Source organism: Larus michahellis, chromosome 10, assembly GCF_964199755.1.
Source record: "Larus michahellis chromosome 10, bLarMic1.1, whole genome shotgun sequence".
NCBI lineage: Eukaryota > Metazoa > Chordata > Aves > Charadriiformes > Laridae > Larus > Larus michahellis.
The window spans coordinates 5,548,506-5,571,432 of record NC_133905.1 but is presented as its reverse complement, the minus strand read 5'-3'; the positions used below and the strand labels follow the sequence as shown (position 1 = coordinate 5,571,432).

Here is a 22,927-nt window from a genome sequence, read left to right as displayed (position 1 = left end):
AATGAAACTTTTATTGAAGACCACTTGTGACTTTATGCAGCCTCAGTGCATCTGCTGGTTTGGTAGTCATTTGTGAGAATAAATGTAAACTTCTGCTCTGTTTTTTTTATTTTTTACAATGAGAGTCAGGGCCTGAGCCTTAAAATCTGCAGAGTTTTAATCTGGAGGTTTAGGTTTAGCTGCAATTATTCAAGATGCGCCAGATCTCGTAAGAGCTGGAAGTTTTCTCTAAACAGAAGGTTGAGTTATACTTCCATCACCAGCAAAGTGGTTACCTTAGGGTCAGCCACTACCCAAAACAATACTCCTTTTCGTATTACTGCTTGGGTACACTGCAGTGCTATGCCCTATGGTTCCAGTGGCTGCGGAACACACGCTTGCCCTTGTCCTACAAATAGTCACCTTGTTTTCCTTGAACTTCTGCATACTGACGTCATTACAGCTCCTTTACGCTCCCAGCAGTGCCGTGGGGGCGAGAGGAGAGAGGAACAGTGCATATGGGACTATAACTTAATTTTTGAAATGAACAGCAGTGACAGTACACTGTATTAAAACATCAAGGAAGGAGTATGATGTTCCCAAGGTAGGAGTTTGGGGGGAAAGAATTAACATAGGGTGCTTCTTACATGGGTGGGTGGCAATCATAGAATGGGGTTTGGGCTGGAAGGGACCTTAAAGGCCATCTAGTTCCAACCCCTCTACCCTGGGCAGGGACACCTCCCACTAGACGAGGTGTCTCTGGGGTCCATGGTCTCTGGACCATGCTCCAAGCCCCATCCAGCCTGGCCTTGAACACCTCCAGGGATGGGGCAGCCACAGCTTCTCTGGGCAACCAGGTCCAGGGGCTCACCGCCCTCACAGTAAAGAATTTCTTCCTAATATCTAGTCTAAATCTACCCTCTTTTAGTTTAAAACCGTTGCCCCTTGTCCTATCGCAACACTCCCTGATAAAGAATGCCTCCCTATCCCTCCTGTAGGCCCCCTTTGGGCACTGGAAGGGAGAGGCTGTAAGGTCTCCTCAGAGCCTTTTCTTTTCCAAGCTGAACAACCCCAACTCTCGGTGCGTCCTCAGAGCAGAGGTGCTCCAGCCCTCTGATCATCTTCGTGGCCCTCCTCTTCACCCTCTCCATCGGGTTCATGTCCTGCTCGTGCCGAGGACTCCAGAGCTGGACGCGGTACCCCAGCTGGGGTCTCACCAGAGCGGAGCAGAGGGGCAGAATCCCCCCCTCACCCTGCCTGCCACGCTTCCGTCGATGCAGCCCAGGACGCGGTTGCCTTTCAGTGCTGTGAGCGCACGTGGCCGGCCCCTCTCCGGCGGCAGCCCTCTGCCGTCCCCCGCTGCCGGCGCCGGGCGCACGCCGAGGGCGCGGGCGGCGGAGGCGTCTGACGCGTGCGCACTGAGGGCGGCCGCAGGGCCGGGCGCATGCGCCCCGTGCGTGAGGCGGCCGCCTCAGGGCGAGGGCGGGCGGTCGTCCCTCAGGACCTGTCAGCCCGGGGCCACCCGCGCCTGGGCGCCCTCTCGCCAACGGTCCGAGCTTCTCTAGCGTGGTAAGAGAGGTGCTTGTCTGTAGGGCCTCAGCTGGTCATCCCGGGCTGGCTGTTCAATAACTTCGAGGAGCCAGGTCTCGCCAACGAGAAAAACTTCCCTCCCGCTGGCCGTGTTGGCTCCGGGCACTGTGTGTGAGGGGAGGCATTCGCCAACAAAAAGGCCTTGGAGATCTGTACTAGAACAGAATTTAGACACATTTCGTCATCGAATTCTATAAGGACCACAGTCCTCAGCATCTCACCAACTTTAATGGTGCAAAGGTTTACATTAATAGTTTCCTGAATGCCCTTTGTGCACACATTAGGTATCCATTTTTGGGGGAGCTGGATCTTCTAGAAGACAGCACAGCATAATGATGCTTTTTTTTTTTTGATTTAAAACCATATATCATCTGTATGCTAACCAGCTCCTGGTACATTTTTACATTTGTCCTTGCCTCTGATTAACCTCTAGTTACTTTAAAGATGCAAAAGCAGTACCTTGGGTCTTATGGGTCGAGGTTGGACATAAATTTTAGATGAAGTTTCAACAGGCCAAAAAAAAGGGATAAGAAAGAAAATCTTGGTCCAAGTCTACTACAAGATGGGTGACATTAGGGTCTAGCAGGACTAGATTTTAACAACTCTAGAGCTACCGATAGAACTGGTACCAGGACCAGGCCTTCTGGACACCCAAGGACTTGGAGAGCCATTTGTATTAAGAACAGTTAATAAGGACAATATAATTGATACAGTATCTGCCTGTAACATTATGGAATTGCAGCCTTAGCTGACATGCCAATAGTTCCCAGTCAGATCCAGATCCCTGCTGCCCTCCAAGGGGGTGAAAATCACCCTTTGGTGACATAGAGAAAATTGTCTTCTCTAAAGGTTCTTCTCTGGAGATCCGATTGAGTCCTACCGGCCAGATGCAGCAGGTTGAAAGGTAAGCGTTGAAATTCAAGCGTGCTTGAATGCTTTTTGCATTTTGGACAAAAATAACTTGTGTATCAGAAAAATATTCACACAAAGATGTTGGACAAAGCTGCCTTAGATATGTTACCCAAGAGCCAGGCTGCCCCTGGCTCTATGCAGAACACTGTAGGCAACATAAGGCACCACTGGTACCTCTTGGGGCAGAGCTCAGTTCCAACACGTGAAATGCAATCATAGGTACAGTGTGCCCACAATTTCGCATGCTCAGAGAAGAGTGAAAACACAAAGCTGCTTTACTTTCTTTACATCAGTCATACACTGATGGTGGCAGATCCTTACCAACATAGCCCAAGTGCACACCCACTTTCCACTGGTGTCAAAGTAGGTAACTTAGGGGGGTGATTTAAAACGAGGAGGAAGAGGGAATGGGAGACAACATCCTCTAGATCTGGCCAGAATATGAGACAAATATCACCTTGGCAGTGTATCAATAAGAAATTGTTTGCCCCTGGAATTACTAAATGAGGTTGCCAATCACAGCGAAGCTAACTTGAGGTGGTCTGAGTGAAATAAGAGTGAAAAAGATTGAACAGAAATCTCTCCACAGCATGAGAGAATATGCTTTTCAGCCAAAAATCAAGACAAGAGGGAAAGAGACCAAATGGCAAAGTGACAGATCACTGCTGTGGGAGAGCTGTTCTCAATGGGCTTTAGTTTAATGTAGACATTGAACTCCCTTCCTGGCCAAGAATCCTCCTGTGTTTAGTATTAGGCTATGGAAATGAAGCTGAACAAAGCAACATTTTGATTGTACGTTTTTACATAATGCTATGTAATAAATGGCATTTCATTCCTTAGTGCAGTTCCAGCTTAAACTAATGCAAAGACAATATAGCTTCTAAATCACATATATACATAAAACTACCTGCAGTATGAAGGGCACAGAAAAAACAAAGCCCAGAAGGCAGTAGGAAGTGAATGTCGATGATTAAAATAGTAGCAGAATAGATGCAAATATTGTTTATATGGAAATCCATCGAAGGATACGATTGCCACAATGAATTCAAGTCAAGCTTTAATGTTTTAAATTACTTTGCCCACTCTTTAGAATGATTTCAGCTCCAAGGAAATCATACCCTGCTCTGAATGACTTTCACATACTGATTCGTGTGAGGTCTTAAATATGAAACTTCTCTAGCATAAATCAGCCAGCCTGGAGAACTGGGTTTGAACTCCTGCTCTGCCACAGACTTGCTTTGTGACCTTGCAGAAGTTATTTTGCATTTCAGTTTTCTTCTTTCCACAAAATGGGGATAGTGGTATTCTCTTACTTCAGAATAATATTCTGAGGATTTATTAATAAATAATTGTAATGATGTACTGTGATTCCAGACAGAGAGGAGCTAAGGAAGCATGAAGTACACAACCCCACGCACCCTACAACACTTCACTGCACTGCCCAGTGAGCTTCAAAACACTATGGGGAGTTTCTCATGCTTTTATGTTTCAGTTGATCCTTCCTCCCACAGCTGCATTAAACAAACAAAAAATTAGAAAGAGGGACACAATATAAGACAGAGTTAAAACAGCAGTTTGAGCACAGCACTCCTGGATCTAACTTTGCAAGGACTAGCAATTCCTTTGCAGCCTTTAGCAGCTCTGCCAATCTCCATTTCCCTTTTTTCCAAACTGTAATTTCCCTTTTTTCCAAACTGTAATGGTACCATTCGGACCCCCCACCTTGCCAGGGCATTATAGAGGTTTCTAAGTTATGACCTTTTAATGATATAAAAATACATGTCATTTTAAAAAATCTTTTTCAAACAGCAGAATCGTTCATTCAGTCTTATCTTATTTGTAGGAACCAAGAAACTATAGCACTAAATTATTTCTTGCTATGAAACTTAAACATGGATCAGTTAAAGCATCTCTGGTCAGAAGGGATTGTTTTCCCAATACGTTTCATAAAATACTTCTAAAAGAAACACTGCTTTTTTTAAAGCAGGTAATGCAAAGCTGGAAACCAATTCTACCCTGCCTCACACATTGAAATTGCCTGTTGCAAGTGAAGTATTAGATGTTTATTCCAGTGTTTATTCCAACATAAACTGTTTTGAGTCCAAACTTACCATTCACTCCCATACACAGAAGTTACATCATTTGAACAAAGCCTTTCCAGACAGACAGTAGAAACCTGAATGAGGTCCTTTATTTCTCGTGCTAGTGCTGTAACAACCAGGCTGCCCTAATTAGTTTAAACACGGCAGTCACTATTAAGTCACTTCTGTCAACATGGTGTCAGACATGTTCCTGTACCAGTTGAGCATGAGGACAAAGGTGGTGATCTCCCTGGCGAGGCACAGCAGTGAAATCTGCTAGTGGGTAACTTAGGAAATTTACTCAAAGTAGTCTGGTACCCTTAAGAAGTAGTAGGGTCTTTGCAAATAACCCTAGCTTAGCAATTAGCTTTTGCCTTGCTCACGCTGTGGGCAACCAAACACCTTCTCATGAAACATTACAATGTTTAACATCAGTTTCTCTGTACGAGTTCAACAACTGGGGGCACTGCAAGAAGTCTGTTTTCCTAACTAGTCAAATTTGAAATGTGTATTTTGACCACTTCTTATCTTTGTGGAAGAAAGCTGCTAAAACATAACACAACTGTTTTAAACTCAAAATTAAATATGAGGTGACGCAGCATTTGAAAAAATTCTACTCAGCTCAAGGGTCATCAGAGACTACTTCAATGTTATTATGAAACAAATAGCAGAAAACAGGTATATACTGGCAGAATTTCTTATAGAGAATCAGCAAGACTAGACTGCCATCTCATGGATATGACTAATCTGAGGTTGTACCAAATTTATGACGGAAAAAAATTGCATTGATGCTGTACCATTTGGTAAAACCAGATGGGTTTGTAACATCTTCCTCTTCCTTTTGGTCATTAGTATACAATCATTATTTATTTTCAGGTTCCCTGTTCATACCGAAGGGATTCAAGGAAAGGAAGAAATATACGCCCTAACACTATGCACAACAGCTGAGCTCAGGTCAGTGTCAGCAGCAGCAAAACCAATGAGCTGCTGCTAAGCTTTCCCTGCAGTTCAGGTGGATGTGGCCATTAATGTGCCACACTATTCTCAAGTTCTAGGTCTGTTCAGAGAAACAGAAACCCAAAGTTATCATAAAGCTCCTGTCTCTTAACTGTTTGGTAAGGATAAAAGACTGGGGTAGTTTGTGGCTTTAAAACGGTACCACTGGTGCTCTTGTGGGGTGTTATTCCTCCTGTAAGGTGTTATTCCTGGCTCTGTAAATTTCTGTGCAAAAGCCAGCGGTATAGGAAAGAGACAGATGTGTGTCTATTAGCTGAGGTTAAAACAGAATTTGGGGACAGCAGATTGCAGAACATATTCACTAAGTCTGCTCAGTCACCTTGAACACACTGCTGTTCACCAGGCTTTGCAAAGCAGCCCGAGATCCGACTGAAGCACACAAGAGCAGCAAATCATCTCTGTCTCTTCGGCTAGTTCACTATTTTGTTCAAACATTCACCATTTTGACATTATTATTGTCATTTAACTTTAGACAATCTATGACATTGCCCATTCTAACCCACTTTTCTAGGTCTTATCCTTGTATGAGCTTTAAAAATACAAATGGGGTTATTTAAATTACCTTCAGAAATAAAAATATTCCACATGGTAAATAAGCGTTATTCTCATTTACTAAGATTATTCTGAAATAAAACCTTGTTTGGTAGAGGTTGGTCTGCTTTTATATACAGTGACTCCAATATCACAGTTTTTGGAAAAAAAAGTATTAAATAAAGTAAAACCATAAATATAACAGATGATGCAAGAAAAATGCACTTGGAGAATTATGAGAGCATTTTCTAAACCAGTAAGACAGTAATTTCAGGTGTCAAGACTTCTCCTTTAGTGAAGTGTTTATTCTTAGCCTAACCATCATTATCTATTGATTTCTGCAATGCCTCTCTCCACTGTAATTTGCTTCACAGTATTATGAGTTATATACAGACCTCTGGAATGCAGAAGCCATTACAACCATGTGAACCACTACTGTTCACTAGATAATATTCTGCACTTCCTAAAGGCAGGTGATTAAGTAGGTAACAGATTTCCTAAAACCCTTCTGTATTTAGCAGCATAGGGCCAGCCATTTCAATATTGTTTCTGCAGATATCACTGATCTTATAGAACCTCTAAACTAGAAGCTAGCTGGGGAGTGAAAGAGTAAAGGAAGAGTTCATCTTTTCAGAGAAAGCCATTAATATACCCCAAAAGTTCAGGTGTAACTGGCAAAGAGTTAAAATGAAATACGTACTAGACTAAATAAGTACCACCATGTCCTGGTTTTAATAAAGAGGAAAAAAAAAACCAAAACAAAAAACTAACAGGGCAAAAGTACAGCTGTGATGTAAAACAGCTTAGGTCTCCAGGACATTTATTTTGATCTGCTTACAGAAACTTTTTTTTCCCAGATGTGGGAAACAATATTCTTGCCGAGATGATAATTCTATTTCAGTTCTTTAAATCACGATTCTGGCTTATCTTTTTGCTCAGTTCAAGTCACTTGTCTGTAATAAGACAGCATATCATCTAAACTTTGGTAAAGCGGTTCCTGATTTTCAGCATCACTGCTGTTGGGCTGTGCTGAAGATGCCACATCTTGGGCGCTGCAGCTACAGACCTCCTGCACTCCCGGTGGCCCATCTTGGGTGCTGCAGCCACAGGCCTGCACCACTCCCGGTGGCCCATCTTGGGTGCTGCAGCCACAGGCCTGCACCACTCCCGGTGGCCCATCTTGGGTGCTGCAGCCACAGGCCTGCACCACTCCCGGTGGCCCATCTTGGGTGCTGCAGCCACAGGCCTGCACCACTCCCGGTGGCCCATCTTGGGCGCTGCAGCCACAGGCGTGCACCTCTCCCGGTGGCCCATCTTGGGAGCCATAGCCGTAAGCCTGCATTGGAAATGACATATCATGAGTGCTGTAGCCATAAGCATGCATTGGTGGCAGCATGCCTTGAGCGCCGTAGCCATAAGCCTGCGTGGGAAATGGCATATCATGAGTGTTATAGCCGTAAGGCGGCATTGATGACAGCACATCTTGAGCGCCATAGCCGTAAGCATGCATTGACGGCGGCACAACTTGAGCACCGTAGCCATAAGCCTGTGCCGATGGCAGCATATCCTCATCGTCGCTGCTGTCATCCTCTGCTGATGATGGCACATCTTGAGTGTCACTGCCACGGGCTTTTGTTGACACTGACTCATCTTGAACATTGCTGTTGAAAGCCTGCCCTGATGGTGGCACACCTTCACTGCTGCTGCTGTTGGCCTGCGCTGATGGCGTCTGTTGCTTTTGTGCTGTCTCTGTTTCCAGTTTTTCAGAGGATGTTTCAGGGCTGTTCAAATTCTGCCTTCTGTAATTATCATCTTTCTTTTGTCCCATAAAGTAATCAGAAGGTGGTGCAAATTCTGGATCTCGCTCATCTCTGAGTTCTTCCTGTTTCTTTGACCATTGCCCAAACATCAATTCTGTTAGAAACAGGAAAAATGGGAGATTGAATATAGATTTCAGGGTCTGAAGATCAGTCAGAAAGGAGGGAAAACAAATTAAACAGGGAAGATGCAATTGTGAAAAGCTATTTGAAGTTACTTTTCCATCTATTACTAGATTGCTGGCTAAGGTCACAGTCCACTTTCTTTACAGAGCAGGAACATTGAGCATTAAAGATAACCACCATCCTCTATGCAGCTCATCCTAGTCACTTCAGGATCCTTTAACAATGTGGTTATTGTTATGCAAAAAGACTAATTGGTTAGGGGTGAATCAAAACACAAACCAATCACCGCATTAAGAGCTTAGTTATTAGAAGATGGAGATGATGAGATTATCTCTAGCAAGCACAGGCAAAAACCAGTAACTTCTTTATTTCAACAGAAGTGGTAGATATTCTTGTTACTATGGCAGCTGCTAATTTCCGATTAAAAATAGTTCTGAAGTACTGCAATGGAATGACAGCTCAAGATGACCACACTTGAAAAGCTATCCTCAAAACCTACTCCAAAGATGTCCCCCAAACATACTCTCTAAAACGAGTAAGATTCTTTCCAGTATTCATGTCTACCAAGACTTCTGTAAGAAATTAAGTAGAAAATTTTGATACGTAAGGGCTACACATTTGTCTGAATTAACAAAATAGAGCCCCTGTCACAGCAGGTCTTCTTCCTTTGCTTTGGTAAAAAATATAAAAAATACGAAATAGTAAGGAGGAAAGCATCTAAGAGTGAGGAGTTTTGCCTATCCCTTCTTATACTAATTCAGATGCTTGCGTTTCATTTATGTTCGGCAAACCACAGTTATTTCACTTCACATTTTAAAGTAAGCTGTCCTCTACTTTCTGAGTGTAATATTTGTTGTGTAGTACAGAGCTGCTGGAGTGTCAGTCAGATACCAGGTTTCCTCAGAGGTAGGAAAACACAGGTTTCCTCAGTGTCTGGCAGGATAAAGATTTAACAGATGGAAACTGAAAGTTTTGTTTTTTAATAGAAGCACAAAGTGTCCCCTCACAATGATGTTCACTAACAGAACACAAAGAGAGCCTATGAAAAGTAAAAAGCAGCTGGAAATATCAGTATTGCATAGACCAGGAATGCTGCTCTTACAGGAGTACTAAAGGTGTATTTGCCTATTCCTTGTTTGCTTTTACTTCGAAGTCATCAGATTACAAGAATGTGCATAAGCACAGATAACTAGTGCAAAATGAGTTAATGGGTTTGGGAAGGATTTGGAAGACAGCCATCACTTGATGTTGTGACAAGGAAGATGGTTCAAGATGGGACATTGGCACTGAAGCAGTCTCTATTCCATCACTTTTTAGTATCATCCTGTACCTGTTTCAGTGTAATACATCCTGCCATCACATAGCACAAACTACAGAAATACATCAAGAAAAGATCACATTAAAAGACAGTAAATCTTACGAACTATGAAATTTGTCATTCTGTCAATCTCTCTGGATCATCCAGAAATGGAATAACTCATATAGAAGAAAAAATTATGGGGACATTATAGCAGCTACTGGCACTGAGGGCATGTCTTGTCAATCACTGCACTGGACACTAGATAGCCATTAATACAAAAGGGAGAAAGTATTTAATTGCTTTTCAGTCTTACCATACTTTGTCACAGAACAGAAATGAAATCAGCAGTGTGCACACTGCTTCCAAACAGCGGTTCCGAATCTGCATTTCCTTACCTTTGCCTTTGTCCCACTCTCGGACATAAGGCACACCGGGCTTTGTATCTCTTCTCTCCTGGATGACAACCTCTACCTTTCTACTTGCTGCGGGAACTCTCGGAGCTTCTGGTTCTTCAGTAACACCTTTCAATTCTATGTTACAGAAAGAGATAGTAGTTTGTGTTAGTAATAGGATAAAATCTGTATGAAATTCATAGGAGGAACAGGAAGCAAGAGTTATTTGCACTTACAGAGCTCATACTAACGATCTAATTTCATTCTAATAATGAAATGCATCTGAGTGGAGAGGTAATTTATTTTTTTTTTTTTTAATTACTGCATATGAGCTCAGAAAAGATAATGGGTAAGCCAGATAATCAGGAAGCGTATCTACCAAGAAACACTTCATTAGCTTTGTAGTTGTATCAAAAAGACTGCTGAAAATCTATTGCCTAATAATCCAAAAAGAAACGTCCTAGTGTTATACTGAAGCTAGAAAATTGGTTAAAAAAAAAAAAAGAACATTAGCATGTTATCTCCATTTTGTTTACAGGAGAAAACAACTTGCATTCTTATTCTGAACAACAGTAACAGCAGTGGCACATTACCGTTCTTCACTTCTAGAACATTTCACAGTTAATCACTTGCATGGAACTCTGACACGGTGGACTATTAGCTACATTTTGCAGTGGGAGACAGTGCAAGTTGACTAGCAGTGTCATAAGGGAGATAGCGCAGAGATGGCATTAGAACTCAAATTCATCATCCTAAATCCCGAAGTCAGTAGTATGTCCCATTTACAGACTGCACTGAAACTGCAGGAGCGTATATTATATGATATCAAAATTAACTTGTTACCAATTTTTATTCTACCTCATCTTCAAAAAGGAAAGCGCCAGTAAAATTTCAGCAGCTCTAACCTCAACCTGCAAAATTAACCTGCGTAATTCCTGCTGTCAGGTGTGAATCAAAAGAAGCCTATAATCTACACATCACATTTCTACCTGCATTATTAAGCTATTTCTGGCATGATTTTATATCTACACACAATTATAGGAACTCTCACTCTCTTAACAGTTATACTGATTGCATATATAGAATACATAATACCAACATATTGAATGTCCAAACCTAAATCAGAGCATGCCTATCCATCAATCAAGTACAAAATGAAATAGCAAGTATTTAACTTAAAAAGGCAGCAGATCATACCTCCATTCTCCAATTTTTCTGCCTCTTCCTCTAATCCAGCTTCCCTTAACTTCTTAATCTTCCGTGCTCGAAGTTTAGACAGTCTTGCATCTAGAGCTGCCTTCCTTTTTTCTTTTAACTGTTCGCGTTTAGTTCTCTGATCAAGTGTCTTAATGGCAAAGAAAAACATGAATTAATCTGCCTTTATCATGATAATCAACTACATATATTCCTTCACTAAACAACTAAAAGCAATCCTCATCAAGTACCATGTTTCAACAGGGAAAAAGAGGCCCGATTTTTTTGGAGTCAGTTGCAGGCATCACCTAGTATAAGACTTATACAACAAATCAAAGACAGTGACCACTGAAACTAGGATGCCCTCATACCCCAATTTGCTCTTCAAACTCATACCTGTTCTCTTAGCATATCCAATGTTGCCCGTTGTTTATTTCTAAGTTCTTGGTCACGAGAAAAGGCAAAGTAACCAACACCAAGCTGCCTGGCCTCTGAAAAGAAGAAAATCAATAAATTTAAGTTACACTCAAGTTTAAAATTGACAGTAAATACAAGCACCATGCACCCTGGTTTCAGGCACTGGATTACTCCCAGCAACATACACCGCATTAGTTTTACACGGCTAAGAAGGGCTTGTTTTAGACAAGATGTGAAGTGAAGCTTCCTGACAGAGAAAACAGGAAGATGTAATGAAATTTGAGAAAAAAAAAAATTGAGGAAAATAACAATTTAAGGAAAAATACATCTAGATTTATGTACTGGTAATTTGAATGGTTATTATACATGTGGCTTAACACCTACCTACACTTTGCTGTATAGGCACAAGAAGTAACTTTCCCTTGCTTCCTCTAACACTAATCTCTTCAGTGATATAAAGATAAGTGATATAAAGTATGGAAGTATACCATTTTCTCGAATGTCCTCATAATGTATGGGTCCCATGGGTTTTCTGAGGGCTTCTTCTTCTTCTTTTTCCCACTGCTGCCTCTGAAGTTCTTTTCTCATGTCTTCAGATAACAGGGTATTCCCATCAGGGCCTTGTCTAATTAAAAAAAAAAAAAGAAAAAGAAGAAAAAAAATAGTTAGGTATTACAGAGCAGAATTTACCAGTTTTACGGTAACAAACAGTGACAGTGTGACTGGGTGTGATCCACTGTTGCGGTTTTTACAAAACTTAGATCATTGTAGGCACCATTTAATGATGCAGCAGCACTGATGACTACAATGGTACATGATGAAGACAGAAATACAAAGCTACCTCTGAAACAAGGCACTAGTACAACATGTTATTAAAAGACTTAAAGAAAATTGTATTATTTCTTACAGGCTCTATGAAGTCATTATCAAATCACAGAAGGGAGATGAAATAATCACTTTTATTGGCATCTGTTGGGGTGCTAGCAACCACATATAGAAACATTTCAAATTTAACATAAGAGAAGAAAGGTATTTGAAATAACAAAAAGCTAGCCACTAACTTACCCTAGAAGTCCATGCCAAATATTAATACCCAATATGGGAAATATTTTTCTTTTCCCAAGAGAAGCAGCAGGATCTTTTTCTTTTATTGTCTAGCTAAAGCTGGTTTACTGACCAACTGTCATCCATATCAATGCAGACACTGCAATTTCAAAGCACTCATACTCTCTATCTTACGTTTAAAATATTGAGAACACACTAATGAGTTGTTAGCGTGAAAGAATTTTCACTTCAGCAATGGCTTAGTTGCAGTGCCTTTAGACTATTTTCTGAAAACAATTCTCAGTGCTGCCATAATAATTTTAATAAAAGAGCTGTTAAACAGCTGTTTAAGAGAAGAGCAAAAACAAACAAATGGAGATCTAACAAATTCACTTTGAATGCCATGATGAATTTGGAATTGCTAAGAGACTATAATCAGCTTCCATGTTAAACAGAACCAGGAATCACTTCTCTGGCAGTTTCTGGAAGGTTTAATAAAATACAATTTCCATACAAGGACCACAGTTTTAAAAGATGCATCAAATATCTGAGAGATTGCTAAGTCAATTTATTAGAACTCTTCTCTGCAAGCTATGCTCCATAAGTGACATTTTAGATTTGGTCAGCATTTACATCAAAGACTGTGCCTCAGTAGTTTATTAAAAATTTAATTTCAGCTTTTATTTCATATCCATGGCCTCCATTCTGTTGCAATTTAAAACCAATACACAAGCCACATATTTCAAATGGTGAACTGCCAGGGTGAAATAAAATAGAAGCCTTGGACTACTATATGAATTTATAATTAAATCAGTCATGTACAATTACTCTGTAGCTACTCTATTATTTAAGGCACAATGTAGTAACCAGCAGACGTTGGTGTAAAAAGAAAGCAGCAGCATCAACAATTCTGGATTGAGAACAGGATAACAAAGAAAAGCTTTTTTTTTTTTTTAAATGAGAAGGAAGAGAAAAAAGGTATGTTAAATACTGCAGGGAACATTCACTTCCATTAAAGAAACCACACCTTTTCCCTTGAAGTTCCTGATCCATTTTAAGTAGACTTGGCAAATCCTTCTTCATACAGCGTCTAGATCGGCCCAAGAAATCAACATAATCAACCCTGTAATGACAGCAAAGGAAATTTGATGCAGAATTTCTATTTGCAGCTTTAGAGAACTCTTAACCAGAAGATAGAAGCAGTGATACTTTCCAAAGAGTATTCATCACCTCTCAGTCTCTCTGTGTGTGACAGTTTCTTCTACCTTTCAATTAACAGATTTCCAGGTTAAAAGGATACATTCTGAGCAGGGCGTATGACAGCTTTAGTACAGACATTTACTCAATCTCACTTTGAGACGACTATTTGCCCTGGCAATAAAATGGTGTAAAAAAATGTTCAAAACTTACAAGGTAATGTAGTTTTCACACCAAAATAAAACTGAGCCTAGTACTTGCTTCCCATAGTGAAAATAATGATGTGGCATTGACTTCTTGCGGATATGAAATCGCTACAATATATTTCAATTATCAGTCTAAAGCTCATTTAGAATAGACTGATAGCGTTCATTCAACTGGCATAACAAAGGCTGACTAAAATGCAAGCAAAATGTTCCTCTGAAGCACATATTGTGCTTCTCATTCAACCCTTTATAGTACTGAACACTAATTTACAGTTGTTGAAAAAGCTGTTAAGAGCTATACTATTGTCCTGTAACGCTAGAAAGTTCTTTAGCATCACGCTGCCTCAATTATCCCATTCTAAAGAATTGATATTACATCAGAAAAAGAATGACTGGCAATCTGGCTCCCAAAACCCAAACTTTTAAAGATCTGTGCTTTTAGTAAGTTAAGTCTTTTACATAACTTCTAAGGATATCTAAAGCTTAGTATATACTCAGTGCCCTTTAGCTTTTATAATAATGTAACATCAGTAGGGAAAAAAAAAGATTGCATTCCCTATAGTAAAGATGTAACTAAAGATCACTGCAGAATAATTAGCAGTATTTATGCTAGCATTCAAATATCCGCATTAGGATATGGCCTCACTGATACGGACAATATAATAACAACACATCTCATTGATGCGAGATGTAGGCAATGATAGAAAAGCACCATGTGAAGAGTAAAATCTATCCGTTTAAATTTCTGACACTTTACGGTGATGAGAGCACAAAGCAGTTTGAGCCCATCACTCATTGACAGTTTCAATCTTGAATTTCAGTAAGGTGCTGGTAATGGGTATATCTGCCTTTCCAACCTAGCAGTCTTCTGGTACTCTGCTGGATGCATTCTCCCAATTTATTCTGAAACATTACATTGCAAATCTTATCTTGGCCTAATAAACTGGAAAACAGGGGTGCTCTGTTTCCTATCAGTTACTGCTGTTTTAAACTGATTACCAGAAGAAAAATTTCTGTTCCATAAGCGTTTTAAACAAATGGGCAAGGAAAATGTTTAGTCAGGCTCGTTTTATAATTATTCATCTAATAATTATTGGATGAAAAACTCACGGTTACTTGGAATATCACAGAGAATTGTCACAGACTACTTGCTGTGCTGTAGTTAAACAGTGGAAGAAATGCTGAAAAATCATGTTCTTTTTCCAATCAGAAGTTTCTCTCCTTTAAGAGATCAACATACAACGAAAACGACTGCTCATTTTGTGCATCACACACAATTAGAAAAGGGAAGGTGGATACAATAAAAACCCCAAGTTTTGCTAAAGTACATGTCAATTCAAGACATCAAAGCATAAAATTGTATCAATACTGTGGTCAGAACTCCCATAAACTATGCAAGAAAATAAGAAATGATATTACGATGTCTCACTTAATAGTACCTTTCCCTGATTGATATTTCTCATAATCCTGGATGTAGATTCTATTGCAGTGTTACCTACACGGAAAGGAAAGTAACACGAAGGGCTGTCTTTTCATGAGACATGAAATGAAAGAACGTACCACCTCTTCTCAATGTGTATTATAAACAAAACAAAAAAAAGTGTCACTCTACATACTCTGGAGAATAAAATTATTTTCTCATGCAATTGTCAAGAAACACAGGACAGCTTAGCCCAAACAGTAGTACGAACCATTCTTCATCTGGGTCCTCGGGTGGTGGTATTTCCATTTCAGGTTGAGTTTCCTCATCATCTGTGTCTTTTTCTGAAGTCTTTCTAGCAGCTTCACTCTGACACAGTTCCTGTACTTCGTGCTGTTTGTCTATGATCTTCTGAGTGAAATCCACTAGGTACAAATCCTCAGTTTCTTCATCTAAGGCAGAAAATCAATTCTTAGAGAACAGCCATGAAAAGAACAGGACTAGAGCACAAAATCAATACAAAATAGCCACAATCAGCTTTTCAGCTGCCAGCAATGCCCTTGACCACGCTATTGGGGAACACTTAAATCTCATTCAGTGCCAAACAAACTTGGAGCTGTAAACTGGCTCCACAGTGATAACCTCTATTTCTGAATAGAGCTTTTAGAGTATTTTAAAGCAATTAATCGTTGTGTACAATACAGAAAAGGTTGCAGTCTTTGCACTAAAATATTCTCTGCTCATTATTGCAGAAGTATAGGGTTTGTGATGTAACAGTTCAAATACTTTTTTGATGCTTAACATTTGGCGTGTTGGCAGTAGTCAAGCAATCACTAGAGTACTTTTTAGAAAAGTAGAGAAAAGTGGTGGGGTCATGTGGACAAAGATGGACACTAGTAAAGAAAACATTAGAGATTAATTGCAAGGAGATTTGGATTCTATTTTAATAATTACTTCTTGCAAGGGACTGAATGAGCGAGAGAAGAAAGGAACAGATTAGAATTCTCTAACCCTATGAGCTGCTTGACTGGTATTCACATATGAACTAGCCAGACTCCCCTCCTCCTCCTCATCTTCTCTTCATAAAGGTCCAAGAATTGGAATGCAGGACAGAACATCAGCAATGCAATCCAAAGACTGCATAACAGAGAATAAATTAATTTTGTTTTTCGAAGATTCTGTATTGAAAAACCAGAATATATTCCACCCACTTAATGAATGAGTGAAACAAGCCAATAGTGCTTTACTAGGACAGGCTGTCCTTCAAAAAGTAATTTTATTTTCTCTAGTACCTATATTTTTCTCCCTTTCAAAACAGAATAACCCATGTCAATCACTTTGTGTAATAACTCCAGAAAAAAAAAAATACCATGTAAGAAGACAAGCACTGAATTCATACCATAGCTGCTGTAAATCACCAGCTAGTCAGAAATACCAACTTTTAGGGTGAACTTTACAAACAATTTTATATATGCTCATTTAGACTGGTTTTGTTCACCTGGAAAGTCGCCTTTTGTCATTTTCTCATACAGTTTTGCTTTCTCTTCTAGTTTCTTCCTGAAAAAGAAAAAAAAAAAACCAAAACAAAAACCAAACCATTGCAATTCCACCAATTCCAAACACAGTTCAAATGACCAATTTAATTTTAACTAAATGGAGTAAGAAAGTACCAGAAGTGCTTGAAATGTTTATGCCTGCATTTCGTTTTGAACCTTAACTGACATTTCTGAAGATGCATAGATACCTCGTTCCAGAGTTTATACTGAAAATAATTTTAGTGAAGTTACAGAATTAATATGAAGTGTAATTTATCAAGTAGGCAGGAAGACAATGTAATGAGTATTCCACCTCTATCTAACTGCTGCAGTCTGTCGGATAAATACTGGAAGAAGCTAGACCATTATCTGCAGGTATGAGATACTGATATACTGTTTTAGAGAAGAAAAAAGAAAAAAGAAAGAGATAACAGAGTTACACTTAATCTTAGAAACTGAAGATAAACAGCTAATTTCTGGAATGGTAAAGACAATTTTGAAGAGCAAAGAACTGCTTACAGAAAAACAGCAAATTGCTTACAAATTGCATTTTCAACATTTATCTTATTGTACAACTAACCCATTAAGAAGATGAGGTAAACCTTGCAAAAGAGTGAGTCATTTCCTGTCAAGTCCAAGAAACACTTTTCTATAGAATTCTAATATATTGCTGCCCTGGCTTTTAATTCTAAAGATGACCTTCCAGAATCAGTAACCTGACATACTTCGACAACTACGATAATGTGAGGGCAGATACCCCTAGAGCATGAGACTGCTGGGATGCACTTTGTACATTACTGGCAAAGAGCATGGAACTGACGCTGGTCTTACTGGTTGGTCTAATGAGAACTGCTGGACCAAAACGTGCATAACTTGCTTTATGTGCTTTTGTAAGCACTGAAAAACAAATTCTACAAAGCATTCCTTTCTTACAGAGCCTGAGAGTTACCTTGATTTATCTAATATGTGCTCCTCTTCCGCCTTCTGCTCAACATCTTTCTCAGCTCGATTTGCAACTCCTGTGTTTTGTTTGTTCCAGATGCTTGGTTTCTGTGCAGTACAATTTTATAACAACAAATAAATACATAAATAAAAATATTGAAATTATAATGATTAAAATTATTTCAACTCCATAGTGCAAAGTGGGCAAATCAATCATGAAAGACTTTGTAAAGAACATCTTAAATATGTTTGACTTGAGACTACTGTGCTGTAGGATGCAGCAGGTATGTCCTAAAATTACACAGATTGCAGCATGATATAATAGTTAAGGGCAGGCTGAGAAGCACCCCCCCAAAAAAGCACTCAGAAATCAGACAAAATCTATTCTGGTAACGATGTTAAGGTTAAAAAAGTTAATAAAAACAATCTTGCTGATTACTAAAATAATAATAAAGCTATGAATTGTTTCTATTCTCTATTACCTTTATTTTAGATATAAAATACAATCAATTTGCCTGTTTACAGTGTAACACTGTAAATGCTGTATGTTCTTCAAAATGGCAGCAACACTCTATTCTACTCCTAGAAAGCTACAGAATGAGTAGAAAACAATGTGCAGTAAACCGTGAGAGAGAATTGTGCATCCACTATTATACACCGCGATAGAGAGGAACAGATAGCAGAGCATTTATCAAGAGGAGTGTCCCATCCTCCAACCTTCAGAGAAGCATACAAAATCTTGGAGAAAAAAAGAAACACCTTTTCCACTAGTTACAAAAGCTGTGGCTCCCTGGGGAACAAAGATTAAGTGGTGATTTAGAGAGGCATAAATATGTGAAATTTTCTGCTGTGCACAAGAATCTCACCTGGAAATAAAATTTAAAGAACATCCTCATCGCGTAGATTTTACATTTGATTAGAAACATAGCTCTGAGTATTTATTGATTTAGGTTTGAATATGAACTTCCTTACTTTAAGAAGAAGGAATGACAAAAACAACAATGGAAAAATATTTCTACCTTATTAGAAGTTTTGGGCTTTGCAAAGATGCCAGCATCTTTCAATAGCTTTTCTTTCTTGAATTCTTCTTGCTTTCGGAAGAGTTCTGCTTTGAGATCTACCAACTACATCAATAGCAAAATAAACGAATAAACAACCAAGACATATCACATGCATATACAGCAGTTACTGTAATAAAATAACTGTATTTCTAGTAAAACAATCTAGTAAAACATTTAACGTTACAGTTAAATGTACATTCGATTGCATTTTTCTGCGGAACTTTGAAGCAGTGATCTGATCACTCTTAAGTTTACAGCAAACAATATGCAAAAAACACGGAATGCAAATTATCATTAGGGATTTAAAAGAAGCCCAAAGATATCCTTGATCCTTTGATAGATAATGGGAATAAGCACTAATGAAATATCACTACTGAATTTGAAAATGAAACTTTTGAAACAGGATTTTATTTGTTATTTAATGGTTAGAAAAGAATTTATAAAAGTTTGCTTTCGTAAAATATATATACTTTTCCACTATTTTATAAACTGTTCATATAGTTTTAGATTTTTTTTTTAAATAATAAATATATAAGTAGCATTGCCATCTATGACCAGCACCCATCTCATCTTTTATTAAGCAACATCACCGGCAGGGGTATTGTCTTGAAATTACACTAAAAAAAAAAACCCTAGCCTGGAAGAGGATATTGTGCCACTTTCCCTGCAAGTCCTACAAAAGACAAATGTCACAGATGGACATTAATCAGGACAGTGGAAGACTTTGGCATTAATATTTGCCCCAAACACTAAAGCATTTGCTTTTTGGGTCCCTGTAACAATGATGCACAGTGTTGCAAATTAACCCTTTTCTTTCACCCCGAATGCTCAGAAGCCACCATTTAAAAAAATTCAATATTGTTTCATATACAACAACCTCCAGTTTACACTAACTGTTTAATTGTAAAAAAGCCGTGTTTGGCAGCAGTCCCTTGTTCACAGACTACCAGAGAGCAGGGAGAAACAGGCCTCACCATCTGAGGGTCGATGTTAGCTTGCCAAGACATGGACCTCCTGGTGCTTAGAAAAAAGTCAGGAAATTAACTCGCATTTCCCTCGCATGCTCTAATTTTATCATTACATGAGGGACAGGGGCAAATTCAGCGCTGGCACGCCCAGCTTCCAAACACAGTGCCAACGCTTGGGTAGGGAGGCAAAAGGGCTAAACCCCCTCCAAACACCTCACGAAACCAAGACGTGTCACAACACGACCCTTTAAATCAGCATTTGCTTTAACGAGTGCCTATTTCAGTGGGTCAGCGTTAAGGCGAAGGGCAGAAGCCGGTCCCCCGGTGCACTGTCTTCCCTGGAAGCGGCCCCCAGGCCTCAGCCCGCCCGGCCTGCGGGTAACAGGGCCCGCCTGGACGCCCTCACACCCTTATAAGCGGAACGACAGGCTCTCCCATACAGACGGAGGGTTGTGGGGTTTTTTTGCTTCTTCCCGGCCGCGGCCAGGCTCACTCACCGAGGAGGCGGCCACGTCCAGCGGCTTCTTCCTCCGGTCCATGGCGGCCACTGCCTCCGCCAGCCGCCTTCTTCCCGCTTTGCGGCCTTACCGTAAAGCGCAGCGGACGTGAGACGCTATTGCGACAACGCCCGTGAGGGCGGGCGGGCCCTTCGCCGCCGCCATGGTGAGGAGGTCAGGAGAGAATGGACGAGTAGGGGCGGAGCGCGGTGCAGAAGCTTCCCTGGCTGTGCCCCGGCTGTGTGTGAAAATAAGGGTTCTTGGCAGTTAGAGGGCAAATTCTTTAGGTCTCCTATTGGAAATGGCCGCGTCTGGCCTGGAAGCTGGAGCTGCTGCTGCTAGCGAGAGTGCTGTGGGGTGCTCTGGGGCTGCTGTGCTGGGAGGTGGCCACTGTGTCCAGAAATGAAACAGGGTTTGGCCAGCCTAGAGCTGGGTTTGGAGCTGAATGAAGAAGTATCTGGTTGAAATTTGGTATTAACAGCAAAAAAAAAAAAAAAAATCTCTGCCCTGGCTTTGTTGATACGTGTGTGCTAGGGAGGTGAGACCTGGAATGCTGCCTGGAGCAGGAGACAGCTGTGTCCTGCAACAGCAGGCTGGATTTAGCCCTGTGACTGTTGCCCCCCGTGCTGCCTTGAAGCTATGCGCTTGGGATGAAGTGCTGTGACTGTCCTGCTGTCCTTGGCCCTCTGCCTGCAGGGATCTGTGCTGGGGGAGGTGGGAGTTGATGAGCCACAACTTCGCAGGACTGGCAAGTGTGGTCCATAGTACCCAAATATAAAACCACCCACATGCACTGGAGCTAGCTCTGTAGCCTTATGTCGTGCTATGAGTACAGTTTGGACGTTTGCCTGTCAGAGATGCTCCAAGGACTTTCACTGAAACAGTTTCACAAAGTCGAAAAGTAGATGATTCATTGAAGTGACACATATAACAGATTCGGAATTGCCGTTGATAAATGCACTAGCTGCAATAGCGCTAATATATGATGATAGTGCTGGCAAAATTAATGCTGTCCGGGGTATACTTCACCAAGAGGTGAAGGTGCAATGCTTACCAAGAAGGCATCCCTGCCTTGGTGGAGGAAGGGGAGCACAGCCTGTTGACTGACTGCCTCTTCTAGGTCTCTAGTCTCTTTTCTCCCTGAGAGATCTTCGAGAGATACTTTTCTCAATATCCTTTATATCCTAACCTTACCTGTCCCCCTCCTGGGGTGACGCTTAACATGATTTGGGTGGAGAGCCAGGTACTATAGTCATATATGTTTAGCATGTCCTTCTTTAGGCTCATATTCAGGGATATCAACTTTAATATTCATTTCACAGATAATCAAGCAAAAGGTCTCACTCCAGACACCACGACCTTCAAGATTCTGTGCTGAAACCGTTTATCTGCTTACTCCTGCAATCTTTAGCCAAAGCAGGAGCATCCTGCTGTTGCAAGGCTCCCTACTTCAGCTGCTTCTCTCTTTGACTTTGTGGATCACCACCCACAAGGTTCGCACAAGAGATAAGTGGACACCAGTGTTTTTAACCTCTTATGTACCATTCCCACACCTCACAGATGGGCGCAGGTGGCTCTTGGGGTGCAAGGCTCAGTGTTTTACTTATGCGGGGTAGCTCATTGCATCCTTTATCATAATTCAAATTCACAGTGATTCTGAAGATCATAATTATCTGGAGTTGCAAGAGGAACCTGCCTTTCACTTGTCTTTAATAAAGTGGAAAAATATAAGGTGCTCTGATGTTGTTGCTTGGCAATGTGACAGCTGATAGAAGTGTCTTTTGATTTTTGAAATGTGTTGCTTTTGTGTTTGAGAAGCTGGGTCAGGCCCATATTTAAATGGCTTATGGACACAGAATTGTGAATCTGACAGAGGTACTCAGTTGCTAACTAAGCTACACCTATATTACAGGGAGAATGAAGTGTGCAATTCTGAAAGACCAATTTGTGGCCTTAGTGAAGCTGACTTGCTTTTGGCTTATTAAAAGGAGAAGGGAAAATGGTGGGAGACAACACATACAGAAAAGTGCAGGTCATACTAGAGCCATAAGGTTTACTATTTTAATCTGCAGTGAACGAAGAGAAATGAGCATTACTGAAAAATAGGACAAAGGAGTGAAAACATCTGTGCTGTTCTAATTAAATCTCACTTCAACAAATTATGTGTTGTTGCCTGTTCAAACCTCACCTGGTGACAACACTGAGAAGCCAGCTCAAATGCAGCCCAGGGTTGATTCTGACTTAGTAATTCCCATCTTTTTTTGGGGAGGCAGTGTCTGTGTGAGGACGTGTTTCCCCTCTGAAGTGCATTAATTCTTCTCCACATTGCTCACATTCTACAGTACAGCGATAGGGCTCACTTGCTCACCCATCAGGATTTCTTGTGCTGCAAGTGTTGAGCACTTGCAGGAGCTCAGGAGTGTTTTTATCTTGGGATTCTCATAACATGAATTGTTCCTGAAGAGCTGATAGTCAGACTTGGTCCTGTATACCTCTTTGTAATTGCAGGTGCAAAAACACGTCAAGAAATCTTGGTCTCTTGAAAACCTGGCCTGTAAAATATAATGGCCACGGGATAAGCTTCTTGTCTGAGGCTCTGGGGTAGGAACACTACATGACCAGTTTTAGAAATATAACACTACATAGCTGTAGAGGTACTTCAATGCTGCTTTCTATTTTCTGACTGAAAGGAAAAATGATG

The 22,927-nt window shown here is 40.5% G+C and overlaps 1 protein-coding gene across 2 annotated transcripts; it reads right to left on the bottom strand.

Moving 5' to 3' along the window:
• Positions 1 to 6,810: 6,810 nt before the first annotated feature.
• Positions 6,811 to 20,585, bottom strand: CCDC174 (coiled-coil domain containing 174). Of its 2 annotated transcripts, XM_074602772.1 has the most exons (12): positions 20,227 to 20,585; positions 18,720 to 18,824; positions 17,708 to 17,808; positions 16,722 to 16,780; positions 15,495 to 15,675; positions 13,428 to 13,523; positions 11,845 to 11,981; positions 11,336 to 11,430; positions 10,943 to 11,090; positions 9,749 to 9,883; positions 7,402 to 8,024; positions 6,811 to 7,356 (listed from the first exon to the last, which is right to left on the bottom strand). In XM_074602772.1, the coding sequence occupies exons 1-12, from the start codon at positions 20,266 to 20,268 to the stop codon at positions 7,051 to 7,053; spliced, it is 2,028 nt and encodes a 675-aa protein (XP_074458873.1). In that variant the 5' UTR covers positions 20,269 to 20,585; the 3' UTR covers positions 6,811 to 7,050. The 2 variants fall into 2 exon arrangements, with proteins under 2 accessions (XP_074458873.1, XP_074458872.1); XM_074602771.1 differs by having other exon boundaries at positions 6,811 to 8,024; positions 20,227 to 20,325.
• Between the last annotated feature and the right edge of the window lie 2,342 nt (positions 20,586 to 22,927).

Bases quoted from the DNA above. Each gene is read 5' to 3' on its own strand.
- CCDC174 (XM_074602771.1), bottom strand. From the start codon at position 20,268: ATGGACCGGAGGAAGAAGCCGCTGGACGTGGCCGCCTCCTCG. The intron at 18,825-20,226 runs GTGAGTGAGCCT...CTATTGATGTAG, and splicing joins TGGACGTGGCCGCCTCCTCG to TTGGTAGATCTCAAAGCAGA. The intron at 9,884-10,942 runs GTATGATCTGCT...TCTGTAACATAG, and splicing joins AGAAAAATTGGAGAATGGAG to AATTGAAAGGTGTTACTGAA.